The following is a 17,328-nucleotide window of genomic DNA, read 5'->3' on the forward strand; positions in this document are numbered from 1 at the left end:
TAAACCTTTGAGCTTTAGCACTATTCCTGTGCGAGCCAAATTCTCATTTTCGATACACATAACTTTTTTAAATTTTTCTATGATCATCACAAATATTTTATTTTATTAATTAATAGTTTGATTCTTTTTTTTTTTTTTGGCTGAAAACAGTCATGATCAATGCAATTGTGTAAGGAAATGCTGCATGACATAGTGGAAATCCGATTTAATTTATTTCTAAATGACAGTAAGTACCCTATTTACTACTTGTTACCATGATAGTGAACCCTGCTATTAGAATTAATTGGAATGAAATATGTAATCTTCAAAACCACACTGACTCAGGCTTCAAGGAAATGAGTGCAGGTGGATTTGTTTGTCAACCTTGACCTTGAGTGTAGAGGTCAAGGCGGTGAGAATAAATAGAATTCATGAAAAATAACAGATAAAACACAGAATTTCTGTTTGAAAACAAAAATGGGAATAAAAAAAAATTCCGAAATCTTGTCTACTGTGTGGCTGAAAGTCGGCAGCACTGCGGCGGGCAGGGAGACGTGGACTCACGACGGCCACAGACGGGTCCATCTGCAGGATGTGCATCCTGCTGGCGTACTGGCAGTGGTAGGTGGCATCCACCGCCTTCTCGTGCTCCTGCTCCTTCTCCTCGACGAGGCCGGCCGGCTGCGTCGTGTGCGGGTCCAGGTACACCACCTCGCTCCCTGCGGGACGCGCAAACATCAGGGGTGCAGTGCAGCACGGTTCCTACCATAGTGTGACTGAACTTGTTGACATTAAAAATACTATTTGTAATATATATATATATATATATATATATATATATATATATATATATATATATATATATGTGTGTGTGTGTGTGTGTGTTTGTGTGTGATTTTATCTAAGACCAAAGATAGCATTTATTAACAGTATCATTACAGTTGTGGTCATTATGAGAAAAAAAATAATTCTAAGAAAAACAATAAGTCATTATTATTATTTGAATATATAAATCGTTTGTAGCAGTCAGTCACTTTTATAAACAAAGCATTCAATTTTATTTTGTGCTATGCTCAAACAGATCAAAAATATAAAAAAGTAAATGATATAAAATTTTTTTTTTTGGCAAAAATAGTTGAAACCACATAAAAATTGAACATTATAGAAGAAGCTTGGCAAGAAATACAATACAAAACAAAACGTTCTTTCAAAATTTCCAGTCTAAATTTATCTTTACAATCTACAGAGTTTCAAATACATTTTAATATTTCTGAATTATATTATAAAGTTGTGTCTAAAACTTTTGTGCTCAATGGTATGTATCTGGCAACAGAGCACACCGAATAAAGATTAGCACTAATGGCAGGAAGTGTGCGTTGAAAAGCGAGAGAATGTTCATTAAAACGCAAACTGCAGACTAAGAATGAGACAAGCTTTCCTACTTATATACATTAACAAAACCAACAACGCAGTGTTGTCGAATGGATGGACCGCCCACTCCTGGCACTGCGGAATGCCATCACACCCACCCTGACTGACAGGACCGGTCGGGCCAGCAGCAAGGGAGCCAGTGGTTTTTATGGCATGAGAGACATTGGACACGATCCGGGCAGTGCCATTAATTGTACAAGTTGATTCCTGTTTTTTTATGAGCTGTATATAATAAATTAGTGTATGACACAAAACCGTTGCTTACGCTATATTGTCAAACAGAGTCATTTAACAGTATGTATACAAATACCTGGTGAACTAATATCAGGACCTTTAATAAAATTTCCTTACAACTTTTTACATCACAGGAATATTATTTTTACACGTAATAACCAAAACTAAACATAATATGAAATAGACCTACTATTTGCATACATGTGCTAATGCTTTATTTTAGGAAGCTAAAATTCTCCAGAGATAATGTACCCACATGTTTTATGTGGACAGTCTCCAAATACATAGTATACAATGTGAGACCATAAACTAAAGTGAGGCACAGAAAAAATGAAATTCAGTTTGGCAAAAACTGCTTAAAAATAAAGTTTTAAACAAGTTATATTGCTATCCAAAAATTAAACTTATGTAAATGATTTTCTTTACCACTGACAAAAATGTAGGCATGAAGAGTATTTACGGTGTAACACACACAGATTGTGAAACACTCACAAATATGTCCAAAACATTTCTTTGATGTCGTACGGGCCTGCAGCCCCTTTTGAGTCCGATATGCCACCGCTCAAACACCACCCACCCTCCATTCGAACCTCCCGCTTACGCATGTGTGCGTGTGTGCGTGTCTTGGTCACCCGGCAAGAGGGTGCTGTAGAGCCAGTGCGCCGCACCCCTAAATATAATTAAATGTAACTTTGTAAATTGTTTTTATTGTTTCCCGAGTGCAACGTGACGGCACATCGGCCGGGAGGGTTTTTATGTAAGTACTTTTATTTATAATTGTGTAATTAATTATAAGGATGTTTCAGGACCTTCACGAAGCACACCGAAGGAAACCGAAGCGAGGACCTGTTTAAATATATTCCTTAATAATTGTAATTTCTATTATTTTTTTTTAATATTCAGTAAATATCACGTAAATTTTTAAGAACCTTTTTCATGTTGCTTTAGTTCCCCGTGGCACGGAATCAAAAATACCATTAACGGCAATTGTTTCGGCGGGAGGACGCCATGTTAGACTAGCAGAGCCATGAGCTCACCCCAGTCTTCCGCCATCAACGACCGAGAGCAGACGCGTCAGCATTCCGGGGACCTCACCGCTTGTTCATCTCTGCTTAGTAATTCTGTTCATCTTTAATTATTTTCAAATCTTTTTTCTTTAGTCCTCGGAGCTTCTCTCTGTCGGGGGACTGCTTAAATAATTACCTTGTGACCAGTATCGATCTTTTCTTAAGCTTCATATGTAAGTCGAGGTATGACCACGTGGTTGGTTACTGCACTTTAAACCGATTTGTGCCGCGGGCGTTTGTTACAGTTTAAATTGTGTGCGTGTGTAATCGAAGTTGGTCAAATAAATAAGGGCGTGTAAATTTCAATGAATTCTTTTATTTTTTAAATATGTGTGACCATGTTGAGTGTGACGGCATGTGGGACGCCTAAGAGCCCACTGCGTATGTGATAGCGTGCCCGACGCTGAGAGCGGGCAGGTATTAGTACTAGGTTGTTTTCAGGGGGAAATTAAAATCACGTCTCACATGGGCGACGTCACGAGCCTGGTAAAGAGTCTCTCATAGGTCCGTGCCTGTAGCACGGTGGCGCCCTTAAAATCCGAGCATTCACAGAAAACCCCGCTTATTATAGATCAGAGGCCACAGCCCCATAACATCTTGTTGCCAGTGTGCAAAACAAAAGCATAAAAAAATCTACCAAAACCATAGTGTTTTCATGTGACTGGAATAAAACTTTTATTATAAGGTAAGTGCTCCAAATATGGCCTGTTTCCCTAATATGGCCTATTTACAGAAAAAGTACTTAGTTCAGAAAAATCCAGCAGGTAGCACCACTGTACAGCAGATAGTATCGAATGCTTCCAACTAACGGCAAGAGAAAGCGCCACGGGCACAATGACTCGCTACAGGACGTTCTTATTGTGTTTTTATATGTTGGTTGACGAAGCCATCTAATTTACTAACGTAATGAAAGAATAAATTGTTTCTTACACGTAAGTCATACAATATTTAACTTTACTTTAAAATGTTAAGAATTTTATACTCTTTAAGATGGTGTAATGAAATATGCTTTCATTTTACTAAAAACATAACTTCAATGTGGTTATTTAATTAAATGTAAAGTGTCCTAATATGGCCTGTGTAGGCCATATTAGGGTAATGTAGGCCATATTAGGAACATAAAATCTGTGTTTCGATTTTTTACAATGTATTTATTTGTATGAATTTTTCTATGTTTTAGGCGATGGGTCCTCGTCTTAAACGTGCTCAGTGGACAGAGAAAGACTTGCAACATGCTGTTGAAGCGGTCAAGTCGAACACACTATCAACATGACGCATCAGAAAGATTTGCTGTTCCACGTCGGACTTTACGCCGATATATCGATCAAGGTAAAACATTTAAATCAAAACTTGGTAGAAGAAGCATTCTTACCCATGAACAAGAGCAGGATTTGTGTGAACGTATAATAAAATTGGCAAACACTGGATATCCTTTAACAGCAACAGCTATCAGACTTTGTGTTTACCGATACTGTATAACCAACAATATAAAGAATATGTTTTCTATTCAAAAAGGCCTTGCTGGACGGAAATGGCTCAAGGGGTTTCTGGAAAGAAATAAAAATATTGCTAAACGTACGGCTCAAAACTTCAACCCAGCAAGAGCACAAAAGGTCAACAAGTTTATTGTGTCAGACTATTACAAGAAACTGAAATAACTATTAATCTATAAAAATCTAATGGGGAAACCTGAGAGTATATATAACGTCGACGAAAAGGGGTGTAGGTTAAGTCTGCACAAACAACCTTCCGTGTATGCCAAAACAGGAAGTAAATGGGTACACATTGTTGCTAAAGAGCATGGAGAAAGTGTTTCCATTGTTGCTTGTGGCAACGCATTGGGCTCTGCTGTGCCCCCCATGATACTGTTCAAAGGTGTCCGTATGAAGCCAAAATATGTAGATAATTTACCTCCCAGCTCTGTCTGCCAGATGACACCACGAGGTAGTATGACAACGAAGGCATTTGTAAGCTGGATACATCATTTCAGTAGATTTAAAACACCAGGGCCATGCATCATTATATTCGATGGTGCTAAAAGCCATCTGGATTATGAAATTGTTGATGTGGCTGATCAGTACCAAATAACACTTTTCTGCCTTCCAGCAAATACGACACATGAACTCCAGCCTCTGGATAAGTCGGTGTTCAGAGCTTTTGAGCACTATTGGGATGAAGCTGTGTTGTTATACTGGAGTAATCATGGTGACAGGACAATTACAAAACATCGCTTTGGATCATTGTTCATTGGAGTGTAGGACAAATGCATGAATCCGTCCAACATTAAGTCAGGCTTCAGAGCTACAGGGATTTACCCATTTAATGCTGACATTCTGCCTGATGAAGCATATGCACCCAGCTCTGTCACCGAAAAAACTAGCCTTCTTAATAGTAGGCCAGCACATGTAGAGTTACAGCAAGAAAACTCCAACCAGCGACCTGAGTGTTCAGGAGTGCCTATTTTACCATGTGATGAAGAAGAGGAATTGGTCCAGGAAGTACTGAGGAGACATAACACTGAAGGCAGCTCTGCTAACAGCACAAGTGATTCATTCAAAACTTTCTTGCCAACACCTCAAAAAGAAATTTCAAGAGCAGCAAAGAGGAAATCATCTCTAAACTACAAGGCCATTCACCTGAAAAAATCTCTATTTTCAAGACCAAGTACAGAGCAGTCAAAGGAAGCTCCTGATGCAAAAAGGAAAACTTCTCTCACGAAGGCAAATGTCTCAAGGCCAGGTGGGTGAAAGCTTGATGCTGGAAGACGCACAGACAGATTGCCCAAAGCTTCAACATCTGTCGCCGACCAAATACGAGTCATGGTACTGTGCTTTGTGCAAAGAAGAGAGAGTTATTGACATGCGAAAATGTAAGCTTTGTGAGAAATATCTCCATGAAGAATGTGTAGGACTTACGGCTGATGACACTGATGAGTTTATTTGTCCATATTGTGAAAAATAAAATTAGACTTAATTTTAAACATCCATAATAATGTCATTAACACTTATATTTTAAATTAATCGATGGTTTGCCAGTTAATTTGATTTTATAGCAGTTGTTGACAATTCATGTTAAACAATTTGTGACAATCACTAATGTCATTACCTATTCCTGTATATTATTCTTGAATCATGCAATTTAGAATTTTTTTAAAAATTTTAAGTAAAGAAATAGGTATATTTCTACATATTTTGAAGCAAGAAAATTTGTGTAGGCTACAAAAATAATGAATGTTATCTGTTATCATGGTTGAAATTCTTATTAAATTTAAGTAAAAATTATAGAAATAACATTTAACATCACTAGAAGCAATATTTAAATATATATAATTAAAATGTTTCAATCAATTATATATTTATTTAAGTGAATAATATTTTTTACAGCTATGTAAAACTTTAATAGTAATATTTTATCTGCTATAATCACGATTGTGTCTAATAGGCCATATAAGGAGCACTAGGCCATATTAAGTCCACAATACAGATTCGCACAAAATGAAATTATTAAAAAATATACACGTTGCAAAACACATCTTATAACAATTTTTGAGTACACAATATACTTCTCTACAACACACATTAATTATTCACCTATTTAGTCATTGGTTTTGTGTGTAGGCACATCCAAACCTTAGCTAGGCCATATTCGGTGCACTTACCTTATAGTTTACGTTTACATCCACAGTAAAATTTCAGGACAGTAAAATCCTTACTGTATGGTGTATTTGGAGGGATGGAAAGCCTGGGACATGGTGGCTGGCAGCAGCAAACAGGAGATGCAAGGATGACCAGGATTTAAAACAGCCTGAGAGTTGTAGCTTTGAATATATATACTGTATAGAAGTCGCGAGTGGATAGGATTTACTCTACGTTTTTCAGAAGCGTATGATGAACAGCTTGGGAACTTCACCGCTGCAGTGCGCTGCCGTAACGCCCTGTATCGTCTTAGTTGTTATTTACACGTTAGAGCGCAGCAATGTCGCCCGCTGTCAATCCCCGCACCCCCCAACCATCAGTCACTGCAGCTCAAGGTCGTCCAACGGGAGGGGGAAGGGGCGTTTAAAGAGTTCGACACTTGTCCGCTAGGGACCACCACAAGTCGATGCCCTAGAGATGGTGGCGATTGCGGCGGTGAATTAACCAACTACCTCAAACCGTATTAGAAATTTTAACCTGGGCTGGCGACTTCTATACAGTATATATATTCAAAGGTTGTAGTGAGTTACGGGCAACACCGGTGTTGCTAGTTTCAACGAAAGTTCTACATATGAACAAGCTCACCAGGCAGCTATAGTCAACAACCTCACTAGCCTTGAGCAGGTCATGGCAGAATGTGATACATATAACAAAAACACTGGCTGAGGATAAAAATAAATACTGAACACCAGTGTTTGATGCAAAAATTTGAAAATATACTTCAGATATATTGAGACACAAACAGGAGGAGTTGATGAAATTGTTTAAATTGTAATAAAAATATTAAAAATGTGGTTATAAAATCAAAAAATAAATATAGGGCCTAAATAACATCATAAAATTCTACTAACTATAAAGTATATAACTTTACAGTTATAATTATAAACAATCTAACCAGTTCAAGTGCCATATTCTGTCACTAAAGGAATCAAAATTCATGTCAGCTGGCTGTAATTTACAAAACAGTCTGATAAATTACTTGGTAAAACATTTAGAAATCATAAACTTGGTATAACATAACATTGCAAAGGATTCACAAAAAAATCTTAACACTTACCAACACAGTAGCTTGGCTTCTGGGTTGTAGCCATGTCCTTGGCGAATAATTCACAGGCGTTTCGGTCGACATTGCAGTCGCCATCATCAGGGAGCAGTTACCTACTGATGATGGCGACTACAATGTCCATCAAAACGTCAGTGAATTATTTACTAAGGACACGGCTACAACCCAGAAGTCAAGCTACTTCAGACAATGGCCGTGAAAGCTTGCGAACATTATTACTTACCAACACAACCAATGAAGTACAAGGCATGATTTGGTTTTCCTCCAATAACTCCTAGTGACTGCTCGAACATGAAGCACGTCTGAAAAAGTACCATACACTGATTACAAACCTTAACTGTTTTAAGCAATCTGTGGAACTTTTTTGAACTTTTCTTCAGTGAAAATTAAAGAAAATTAGTCTTCAATTTGACTTAGATTTTTTTTAGCTTTGCACACTCCTTTGAATGAAAATACTCACAAAAGTTGGCCTGATAATACTGAATATACACACTACACACAGTAGTTTAGATAAGACTTTTACACAGTAAATGATCCCAAATATATGTGTAAATAAATCTTGTTCAAAGAACTCACTTTCTTGCTCTAGAAACCAATAAAAACTGCTGAATGTTACTGCTATCTTCAAAATGATGACTGTTATGTCAACCAAATCTTCTGCCAATGTTTCTTCAACCTTAATATGGCTACAAACCTAGCCTGTGAATCTTAATAATTTTACAACTGGAAACATAATTCTATTTTGAAAACTAGACATACACACATCTTCATAAAAAAATTGCTTCATTTACAGGCAATGATAAGGTGTAATTATTTGAAGAAAAACTTTTTTTTTTGGTATATACTGTATTAACCCAAAACAAATGGACTCTTAATATAATGCGACCCCAAACTTTTTGATTTGTAAGTTTGTGAAAAATATTTCATGGAGGTAAAAATCACAGTTCAATCACACAGAAAACAAAAAAAATTATTTAAAGTAATAAATTTTAACCTTATTTACTAACAGTGTTTCTGGTGCCACTTTATGTCAGTAGATTGATTTACATGGTCTATTTAGAAACAGCACGTGGCAATTAGAAGAAAAGAAAAGAGTTTTATGGCTGTAGTTTATAAGCCATTTGTCAGAAAGCAAAGAATGCTGTGATACATAGTGGTCACCTGGGAGAGTGAAAGAGAAGGGGGACTGAGTAGCTTGGCTAGCAGTCGCAGTGAATTGACTCCCCCCCTCCACTTCATGGCATTCCAAAGTGTTACCCTGTCTCATCTGTCAAGCCTGCTGACACTCCCCTTCCCTCCTAAAGGTTCAGAAAGCATAAACAAGACTAAAGTGGCATAAGTGATGCAGTTCACAGGAAAATCATATAGTTTTTCAACTGAGCAGAAGTTCAGGAGGCAGTAATTAACACCAGTCTAAAGTGGCTTAGGTGACGAGGCAAACCTATGGTTTTTCAACTAAGCTGTTCCCATCGTAAATTCATCTCTCCCAGCAGCAAGATACAGGTTTCTGATTAGAATGAGATCCCCACTTTCAGATTTAGCAATTTTGGTAAAAACCACTGCTATATCCTGAGCTAAGTATGGTAATTATGATAATCATTAAGAGACTAACGTTAATAGCTGCTTAAGCAGAAAAAATATACAAATGTCCTAAAATTTGTGTGCTATGAAAATACATATCATTTTCAAAAATTGCTTTCATATTTACACCCAATAGCCTATAGCATAGCAGTAGAGATGGTCACTATGTCTGTGTGTTGACACAGCATTCAGTTGGAACCAGTGGCGGACTTAGATTTTGCGGGGAGGTTAATGAATAGCCACCAGTGAGGGTGAGGGGGAGGGGGAGGGGGAGGGAGAGAGGGAGAGGGAGGGAGATAGTAGTTATAATCACCTGGAACTTATTTTTAAGATGGTTTTGCTAATTTGTCTCATGAAATTTTAATATAAAAGGTGTTAATGACAAACATTTGACATTACTGGTGCATCGGTGTAACAATGGCCGGCTCGCCCGGCCCTGGAGCCACCCCAGGGTTTAACCCTTCACTGTGTCACAAGTAATTAACTTGAAAGAGAAGAGCACAGTGTGACCTTAGTGTCAGGCACGTGTGTCGGTTCGTGTGCTTGACCACACGGCATGTTTGTATCATTAATCAATGTGTAAATCATTTCACTCAGCTTGCCAGAATTTTATATGTACAAAGATGAGCTGTTTCAAAACTGTATTAAGGGAGTCGAGATATCCTTCTACAATGCCATTTTTGAAACATTGTACATATTTTTATTTAGAAAACAAAAGGGTGCGTACCCACCAGCTTGTTAGAACGTTAGAAGTGAACTTCACAGACAGAGGTATAATGTGTGTGCAAGAAGAAAAGTGTGAAAAATTGCTTGTATGTTACATAGGTACTTAGTTCATTTCTTAATAGACATGATATGTATCGATTAATCACTAATTTTAACAAGCTTCATAAAATTTTTATATTTCTTTGATAAGAAACTGTGTACCATTATTAACAATTACATAAACAAACAAACTTTATTCCTATCTTTCATAAATACATATCTTAGATGTAGGGTACGTTATAATTAATTTTTTTAATTTTTTATTTTACATGTAGCCCTAGCAAATACACATTTATGTGGGTTGATGAGGTTTTTTCATATGTAGTATCTGTCTGGGCTTTTTCTTGCAGTATCTTTTCTTGTCCTGAGTACATATCCTGTCAGGAGTGGTCACTGCAAGCTTGCAGTGCCTGCTTTGTCATTTATGTAATTGTTGGTATTCTCCTGAAGTTTGTTAATTGTTTTATGTCGTACCCACCTCAAAATGTTTTTCAACTGTTGGTGGACATGTCACATATTTATAAATAAATAAATAAATAAATAAATAATGCAAAAATGCCATTGAGCACCTCACTCCTGAGCCTTCACCTCTCTAAAACTGAGTGCCCCACTCATGAAAGTGGAACTTATAGTTTCCCTCTGGGCATTACACTTCCATCAAGCTTCAATGACCCTCTAGCAGCTGTAAGAACGTTTCACCAGATCATGATGATGATGATCCTCACCTTGAGTCCCTGCATGTAGATGGGGTTGATCTCGCTGAGCCCCAGTCGCAGCGGCACCACTAGCAGCAGGGGCCTCCACACGCCTGGCTGGAGCGAGTCCAAGGACTGCCCCGTGCACTGCAGGTACGCAGGGTCCAGTGGCAGCCTCTGTGATTTGCACAGCTGCTCTGGAACACAGACGGCGAGTCTGTTTCAATAAGCACGGAGCACTCGGCTCGGCAGGGCTGCAAACCACCATGTAGGGTCTGCTACTTACTGACTTCGTTCATCACGACACAGTTGTCCAGAGCCACGTGTATGACGAGCGAGCTCCACTCATCATAGACGGATAGCTTCCTGAAAAAAATTATTAACTATTATTTATTGCAAGCCTCAAAGGCATCGAGTTCAAGCTCCAGCCAGGCTTTGAAATGCCATTACAGTAAAAAATTTGCATAGCTTACGCTATCAAAGACCTACATTGCAGTTAATTCTGGCTTAACTGAACATGTTTAAATAATTCATTTACACTTAAATAAGATTTTGTGTGACAGTAACAACATTCGCCTAGCTCATCACTTGCCTTTACTATGGTCACTGCAATGCCGTTTTCGAAAATTAAGCAGAATGAAAGGTTTATTTTCTTTGTCTTCCTCTTTAATACATACAGTTGTTCAGAGACACAATTTGAGAACCAGTCAAGTCATTAAAATTTAGATTAGAACTGTCAGCACAATGATGAGGCTTAATTGAAGTTTGCAAAACAGTAGGTATACAAGTTGACTGTTTTCCGGCTGCTTCAACCTTAATTTTTGGGAAATAACAAATTTAAAAAAAGAAAAGAAGCACATTTTAAGAATGACCAAGAAAAGGAAATTTGTATAAATCTGGCAAAAAAAATTTGGCCACACAAGGACTCATAAAACCTTAAAATACAACACATTTCTTCTAGTAGATAATACAACAGCACCCAAAACAAACAGTACACCCCCAGCTACAGATAGAAATGAATTGCAGCGATATATTTATCCTATTGACAAGAGGCATGGTTATTTTTTCCTAGCTCTCAACAAGATGCCTTTTCTAAGGGAGACTGGGCAGTATCAACAAAAATGAATCCTTGCATTAGAACTATTTTTGGCATATTACTAAGTTTGTTAAAATTAAGATGTAAAAAGTATGATTCTATATATTATATATGACTGGCAAGATTGGTCATATCAATATTTGGTGCTACATATTTATCCATTTAATACAGCAAAAGTAAAATTTCTGTCACAGTGTTTCAGCATTTAATAAAGCTTTCAAACTATTTGAAAAGATGCTTAGTCATCTACACTTAGTGTACAGAAATTCATAACAGAACAAGTCTGCATATGGATATACTATATATATTGACGTCGTCCGGGCCTGCGGCCCCTTTCAGCCCGATATGCCACCGCCCCAAACACCACCATCTCCGTTCAAACCTCCCGCTTGTGCGTACGTGTGTGTGTTGGTAGCCCGGCAAGAGGGCACTTAGCTGCAGTGCGCCGCCCCACTAATATGTATTAATAAATATTGTAATCCTTTCCTTTTCGCCCCAAAATAGTGTCACAACGGCTATGTATGTGAGTGTCTTTGGTTTAATTAAATTATGATGTTTTTGTTGTAAAATACGTGTAAGAATGGACAAGGACGCTCTCTAGCGGGCGGCGGAGGAACTAGCATGTAACTTGATTTAAACTGTTTTATATCATATAAGTAATTATTACAGACGGTCTGGGTATGGATGGGATGTGCTAATTTTTGTAAAGAGTTTATGTTATTTTCAATAATAACCCGGGGCACGCAATACCTAAGTTGTTAACTGTAATTGTGTTCGGCGCGAAGGGCGCCATGTTGCCTTCCGCAAGCCCTGGTCTCTGCCCAGTCTCCTTCTACAGCCGGCCGAGAGCGGACGTCTCTGCAGACACCCCGAGGACATCACCGTTGTTTCACCGAGAAGTAGTTCTGTTAAGTAATTTATTCAAATTGTTTTCATTTTTATCCTTGGGGCCTCTCTCGGTCGGAGAGACTGCTTCATTAATAATTATTTACTCTCCGGAGATTTTGGTCATCTGTGTGATAAGTAACGGCTTGAGGCGACCACATGCGTGGTTCGCCTCCTCACCTAATTCGATTCGTGCCTCGGCGTTTTATAACAGTATCACGGAAGGGCGTGTAACGTGAGTAATAAAAACCAACTTAATTGAGTCACGTGTCTTTGTGTTCAGGGGGCCACGTGGGTCCTTAACCAGTCAGCGGCGTGTGGGACGCCCTGAGAGCCCACTGCGGTAATTAGAAGCGTGCCCGATGCTGAGAGCGGGCTTAGTTAGGGACAGGCGTTGCGTTAAAACAAAAGTCAGGAGGGCTAATATCTCGCCGCACACGGGCCACGTAACGCCCTGAGTTAGAGTTTCAAGCCGGGTCCACGTGCCCACTCACGTGGTGGCGCCCATTAATTTCCACCAGTATTCAAACCTTAACACCGGTACGCCCCCGAAAAAAAAAAAAAAAAAAATATATATATATATATATATATAGACACACACATATATATACATACACACACATACATACACACATTCTCTCTCTCTCTCTCTCTCTCTCACACACACACACACACACACACACACCACAAAGTTAGAATTAGTGACAATAAGCAATACAAAACAAAAAAGTTTGTTAAATCATCATGAGAAAACTGAAATAGATTTGGATGAAACTGAGAACAAAAGTAGACCATAAATTGGATTAACATACAAATATCTTCCTCATTATTCTTATTTAGTATTTGGTTTAAAGATGTGCTGCTAAAACATCTACTCAAGAACTCAAGTGGTCTCTCTGGAAATCTCTCTAGGTAACAAAAATTTTTCAGGAGTTTTGCGGGAGGAAATTGAAAGAAAATCTAAAGAGCTTTTGAAAACATTAATTTAAGCTTGAACTACTTGTAGCAACAAAGATAAATTGACAAAATTTAACAAAGGCTGAATTTAACTTTGAAAGTGTTTTGATTTTGTAATAAAACTGGGCAGATTATCCATTCATTGACTACATTTTTGCCAATTTTTCAATTTATAATATAGCCAACTTTCTGAGTGAAATCATGTTTTGCTTTCTGTTTATCTTAAAGTATGATGTGAACTGTTTGCAAAAAAGAGACAAAACTAAAGTCAAAATTAATCAAACCTCATTAGAAATGCAGCAGTCATATGTGCTTTAATAACCGAATGTCTTTCAAAATAGTTCACAACACCAAGTGACTTTAGCAGTGTGTGAGTTCACACATAAACACAGCCTGCAAGTGAAGAAATCTTTTTTAAAGCTGTCACTCTGCTCCCAAGCTGAAGAGAACCAAAACCACGGCAACCGGCACTTCACTTACTTCAACACTTGCAGGACAGTGTTCGGCCCGAACCACTGGCCCACCTCCTTCCTCTCGGACGCCCCCATCAGAGCTATCTGGTGGATGGAGTACGGAGCCCCGCGACGGTCTTCAAACATGTGCAGTATCTTCAGGTAAGCAGAGTTTCTCGTCTCTATGTGCCATGTCCACTTTCGTCCTGAAGCAAGTTTGCAGTTCCAAGCTATTTAATCCTCAATCAGATACCAGTGCAACATTGACAAAGTCAATCATGAAAAAATGTTTTTTTATCAATGGCAACAGGTATTTTTTATGCATATTATAACATTATAAGTATATTATTACTAATATAGGAAGACATTGAGCAAAGACCATGAAGATAGTGCAAGGTCAATATAATAAAACTCCAATAAAATATATTAAAAATTCAATTTAAAACAGTAGATTACAAAACCTAAACCAAAAATTAAAAAAAAAAAAAACTCAGTACAGAAATTTAAACAAGGAGGGAGAAAAAGGTAATGATAATACAGATTGTTTCAGAACCTTGACCCTTGTTCCCTTCCTCGGGTGAGCCGCAAGAAGCAAAAGACATTACCGATTATTGGTCTTCCTTTTGCGAAGAGAATACAGAACCATCAAAGATGGGCGTAAGAAAACTTTTCACAAACTTCCCCTGTTTTGGAATATTTTGATGTCTCCTCCGAGCCACTGACTTTTGTATTGGCACAAAAAATGCACAGAGTGAACCAATGTGTCTGCGAATGAACTAGCGTGCATTACACCTACAGTTAGGCATAAGAATTGTTCTTGCGATCATGGTTGGTTGACCTGGCCCATAAAGGAGAAAGGGTTAACAAGATGCTGTTAGATGTCTCTTTATAGTTTTATAATTTATTACTAAAATGAATACTTCAAAAATTTTCAGAATTTAGATAGTTGGTTTTGAAAATATCACAAGATCAAGTTACAGTTTGGATTTACTTAAAGGACTTGGAATACAGGTAAATGAGCATTTGCACATACCTATAAAATTACAATACAATTTAAAAATATTAATTTTATATTGTTAGAAAGTCAAAATTACTGTAACATTAACTTTTGTAAGAACTAATGCCCTAACCTATGCTAAACCCAAATTTCACAAACAATTTTTACTTTTAATGTGACAATTTTGTTTAGTTTCAGTTTTAAAATATGCCAAAACATATTAACAATAAACAAGAAAAATAATACTAAAAATAATTTAATATAGTAATAAACCAATTGCTAAACTAACAAAAAAAAAAATGTTTCCGATAATTGTAATCAATACCAAGTCTATCAAATTCATATTCAAGATGGCCAGCAAAACCACCAAATAATTCCCTGAAATTTTTCTTAGCCCACACATCTTATATAATTTTTTATTTAACATAAATCTGCATTATTTTCATAGAAAACAACCAATACACACATTTTTTCACTTCTTCCTAACACTTTTGTAATCATAACGTACTTAAGGATATTCCACGTTGTGACAAAACTGTTTACACAGAAACAAAAGCCCTGGAAACCATGCACTAAGCAGAGTTTCTAAAATCATATTTGCAAGTTACTACCACATAAGGACTCCAGCCTCACAGGCCAACAAAAATACAATTTTGCTCAAAACTACTTGCATTGCAAAAAAATACTGAACCCAAATTCAATATGCATGAAGCAGTTAATGTGATAGCAATACAAAATCAGAGAGTCCACACAAATATGTAATAAAATTTATCTGACTTTTCCTGACAAAAATTTCATATTCCCTTGACTATTTTATTAAAAATAACATACCTATGTTGCAATTTTCCGAAAGAAATAAAGCATTTCCAGCTTCCACCAATCCATAGCTGGCAAAGTACCCTCTCCACTTTTTTTTAAAGATTTATTTTCATATGTAACTCTATCAAAAACAAATGAAAAAAAAATTACAAAAAATAGTAAAAACATCAAAAAAAGGTGAGAAAGCTATTATATACATTAAGTTTGTGCAAAAAAATAAACAGGCTTTATAAAGTCCTTCAAACCACCATTTTATAGTGCGTGACTAGGAACTAAAACACCATCTGAAAAAAAAAAGAAGAGATTTTTTACATTCTGGGTGATGGCAGACTAGCAGTTTTCCCCTCAACTATCATCACTGAAGAAATTATTGATTTTTCCTGGAATTAAAACAAAGTCTATTGACTTTCCCTGTCCAATTCAAACTTCTATGACTTTCCAGAATGTGGACACCTTGTGGATGAGAGTCAGTCTAACAATTTCATTTAAATTTCTTGATCTAACATGTCTCTCTGATCCTTTTTTTTTACCCCATATTAAAAATTCCTTCTGACAATTCGTGGTTTTCCCTGTCTTCCCTGCTGGGCACAGCGCGCTCACCCAGGTGCAGCTGCACCAGAGCCTGGGCTAACACCATCTGGCCGCAACGCAGCATGCAGCCCCAGCCCTTGTCCGTGGTGTGGTTCGTGTCCCCGATCGGCACGAAGCCACGGCGGTACGTGAACCACAGCTTCGAGCGGATGTCTCGGCGGATGGCCTCCAGGTCTGCATCGACAAGGATGAGACTTTAGGCGAATCGCAATAAAACCAAAATACACATAGAAATGTGAATCAATACACCATACAACACATAAATTCATGTCATGAAATGCAAGTCAGATTCCCATTTTTTCAAATCTGAATCTTGAATTTGAATCACCAAGAGAACCTTGAATCTATCCTCTTGAATTCAAATCTAGGTATTAAGAGTTAAAAATAAAACACACAAGATATTAAAAATAGGTACTGTATTAACTATTGTGTTAAAATATTGAAACCTTTAAATTTACATTTCACAAGCACAGTTTCCAGATACACACACACACAGATACATATATATATACTATTTGTATTTAGTACATAATTACATATTAACAGTAAGTATAATACACCAATTCCTCACCTAACATGACTAATGTGTTCTTAAAAATGTTTGTGCGCCCAGGTGTGACCAACTCACATCGCGTACCTTTCCACGAACTTTCCAAACCATCCTTTACTGGCAGTGAAACCAATATTACTGACTGAATATTTAAATTTTAATTTTTCAAAAATTAAAGTGCTTATTCACGTATCATCGCTTGGTTCACACCAATCCTGTCTGGCCTGTGATTTTTTTTTCATTGCATCATTCATTTAAGAATCTCTTCCATGTGAATCATTTGTTCACATCTGTTCCGGTATCTAATGTCAAATATATTTCCACTAGTACAACCAATAGCATCAGACTTATATAAACGTTTGATAGAGTTATTTTGTACAATTGTGTGCACAGTTGACTTGCTTAAGATTAAAGTGCGACCAACATAAGTGTGGCCTTCATGACATTCTGCATGCTGCAATACTTCTATTT

The 17,328-nt window shown here is 37.3% G+C and overlaps 1 protein-coding gene across 1 annotated transcript in view; it reads right to left on the reverse strand.

The window, feature by feature from the left end:
* The window catches only part of LOC134536800 (cysteine protease ATG4B), a 36,220-nt gene that overhangs the window by 11,272 nt on the left and 7,620 nt on the right, over positions 1-17,328 (reverse strand). The window contains exons 3-8 of the mRNA XM_063376740.1: positions 16,317-16,481; positions 13,929-14,106; positions 10,797-10,876; positions 10,541-10,707; positions 7,693-7,771; positions 544-698 (exon numbers count right to left, since the gene is read on the reverse strand). Coding sequence (XP_063232810.1) covers positions 544-698; positions 7,693-7,771; positions 10,541-10,707; positions 10,797-10,876; positions 13,929-14,106; positions 16,317-16,481 — 824 coding nt within the window. The remainder of the gene's footprint in view (positions 1-543; positions 699-7,692; positions 7,772-10,540; positions 10,708-10,796; positions 10,877-13,928; positions 14,107-16,316; positions 16,482-17,328) is intronic.

The sequence above is a fragment of the Bacillus rossius genome, chromosome 1 (assembly GCF_032445375.1).
Source record: "Bacillus rossius redtenbacheri isolate Brsri chromosome 1, Brsri_v3, whole genome shotgun sequence".
Classification (NCBI taxonomy): Eukaryota; Metazoa; Arthropoda; class Insecta; order Phasmatodea; family Bacillidae; genus Bacillus; species Bacillus rossius.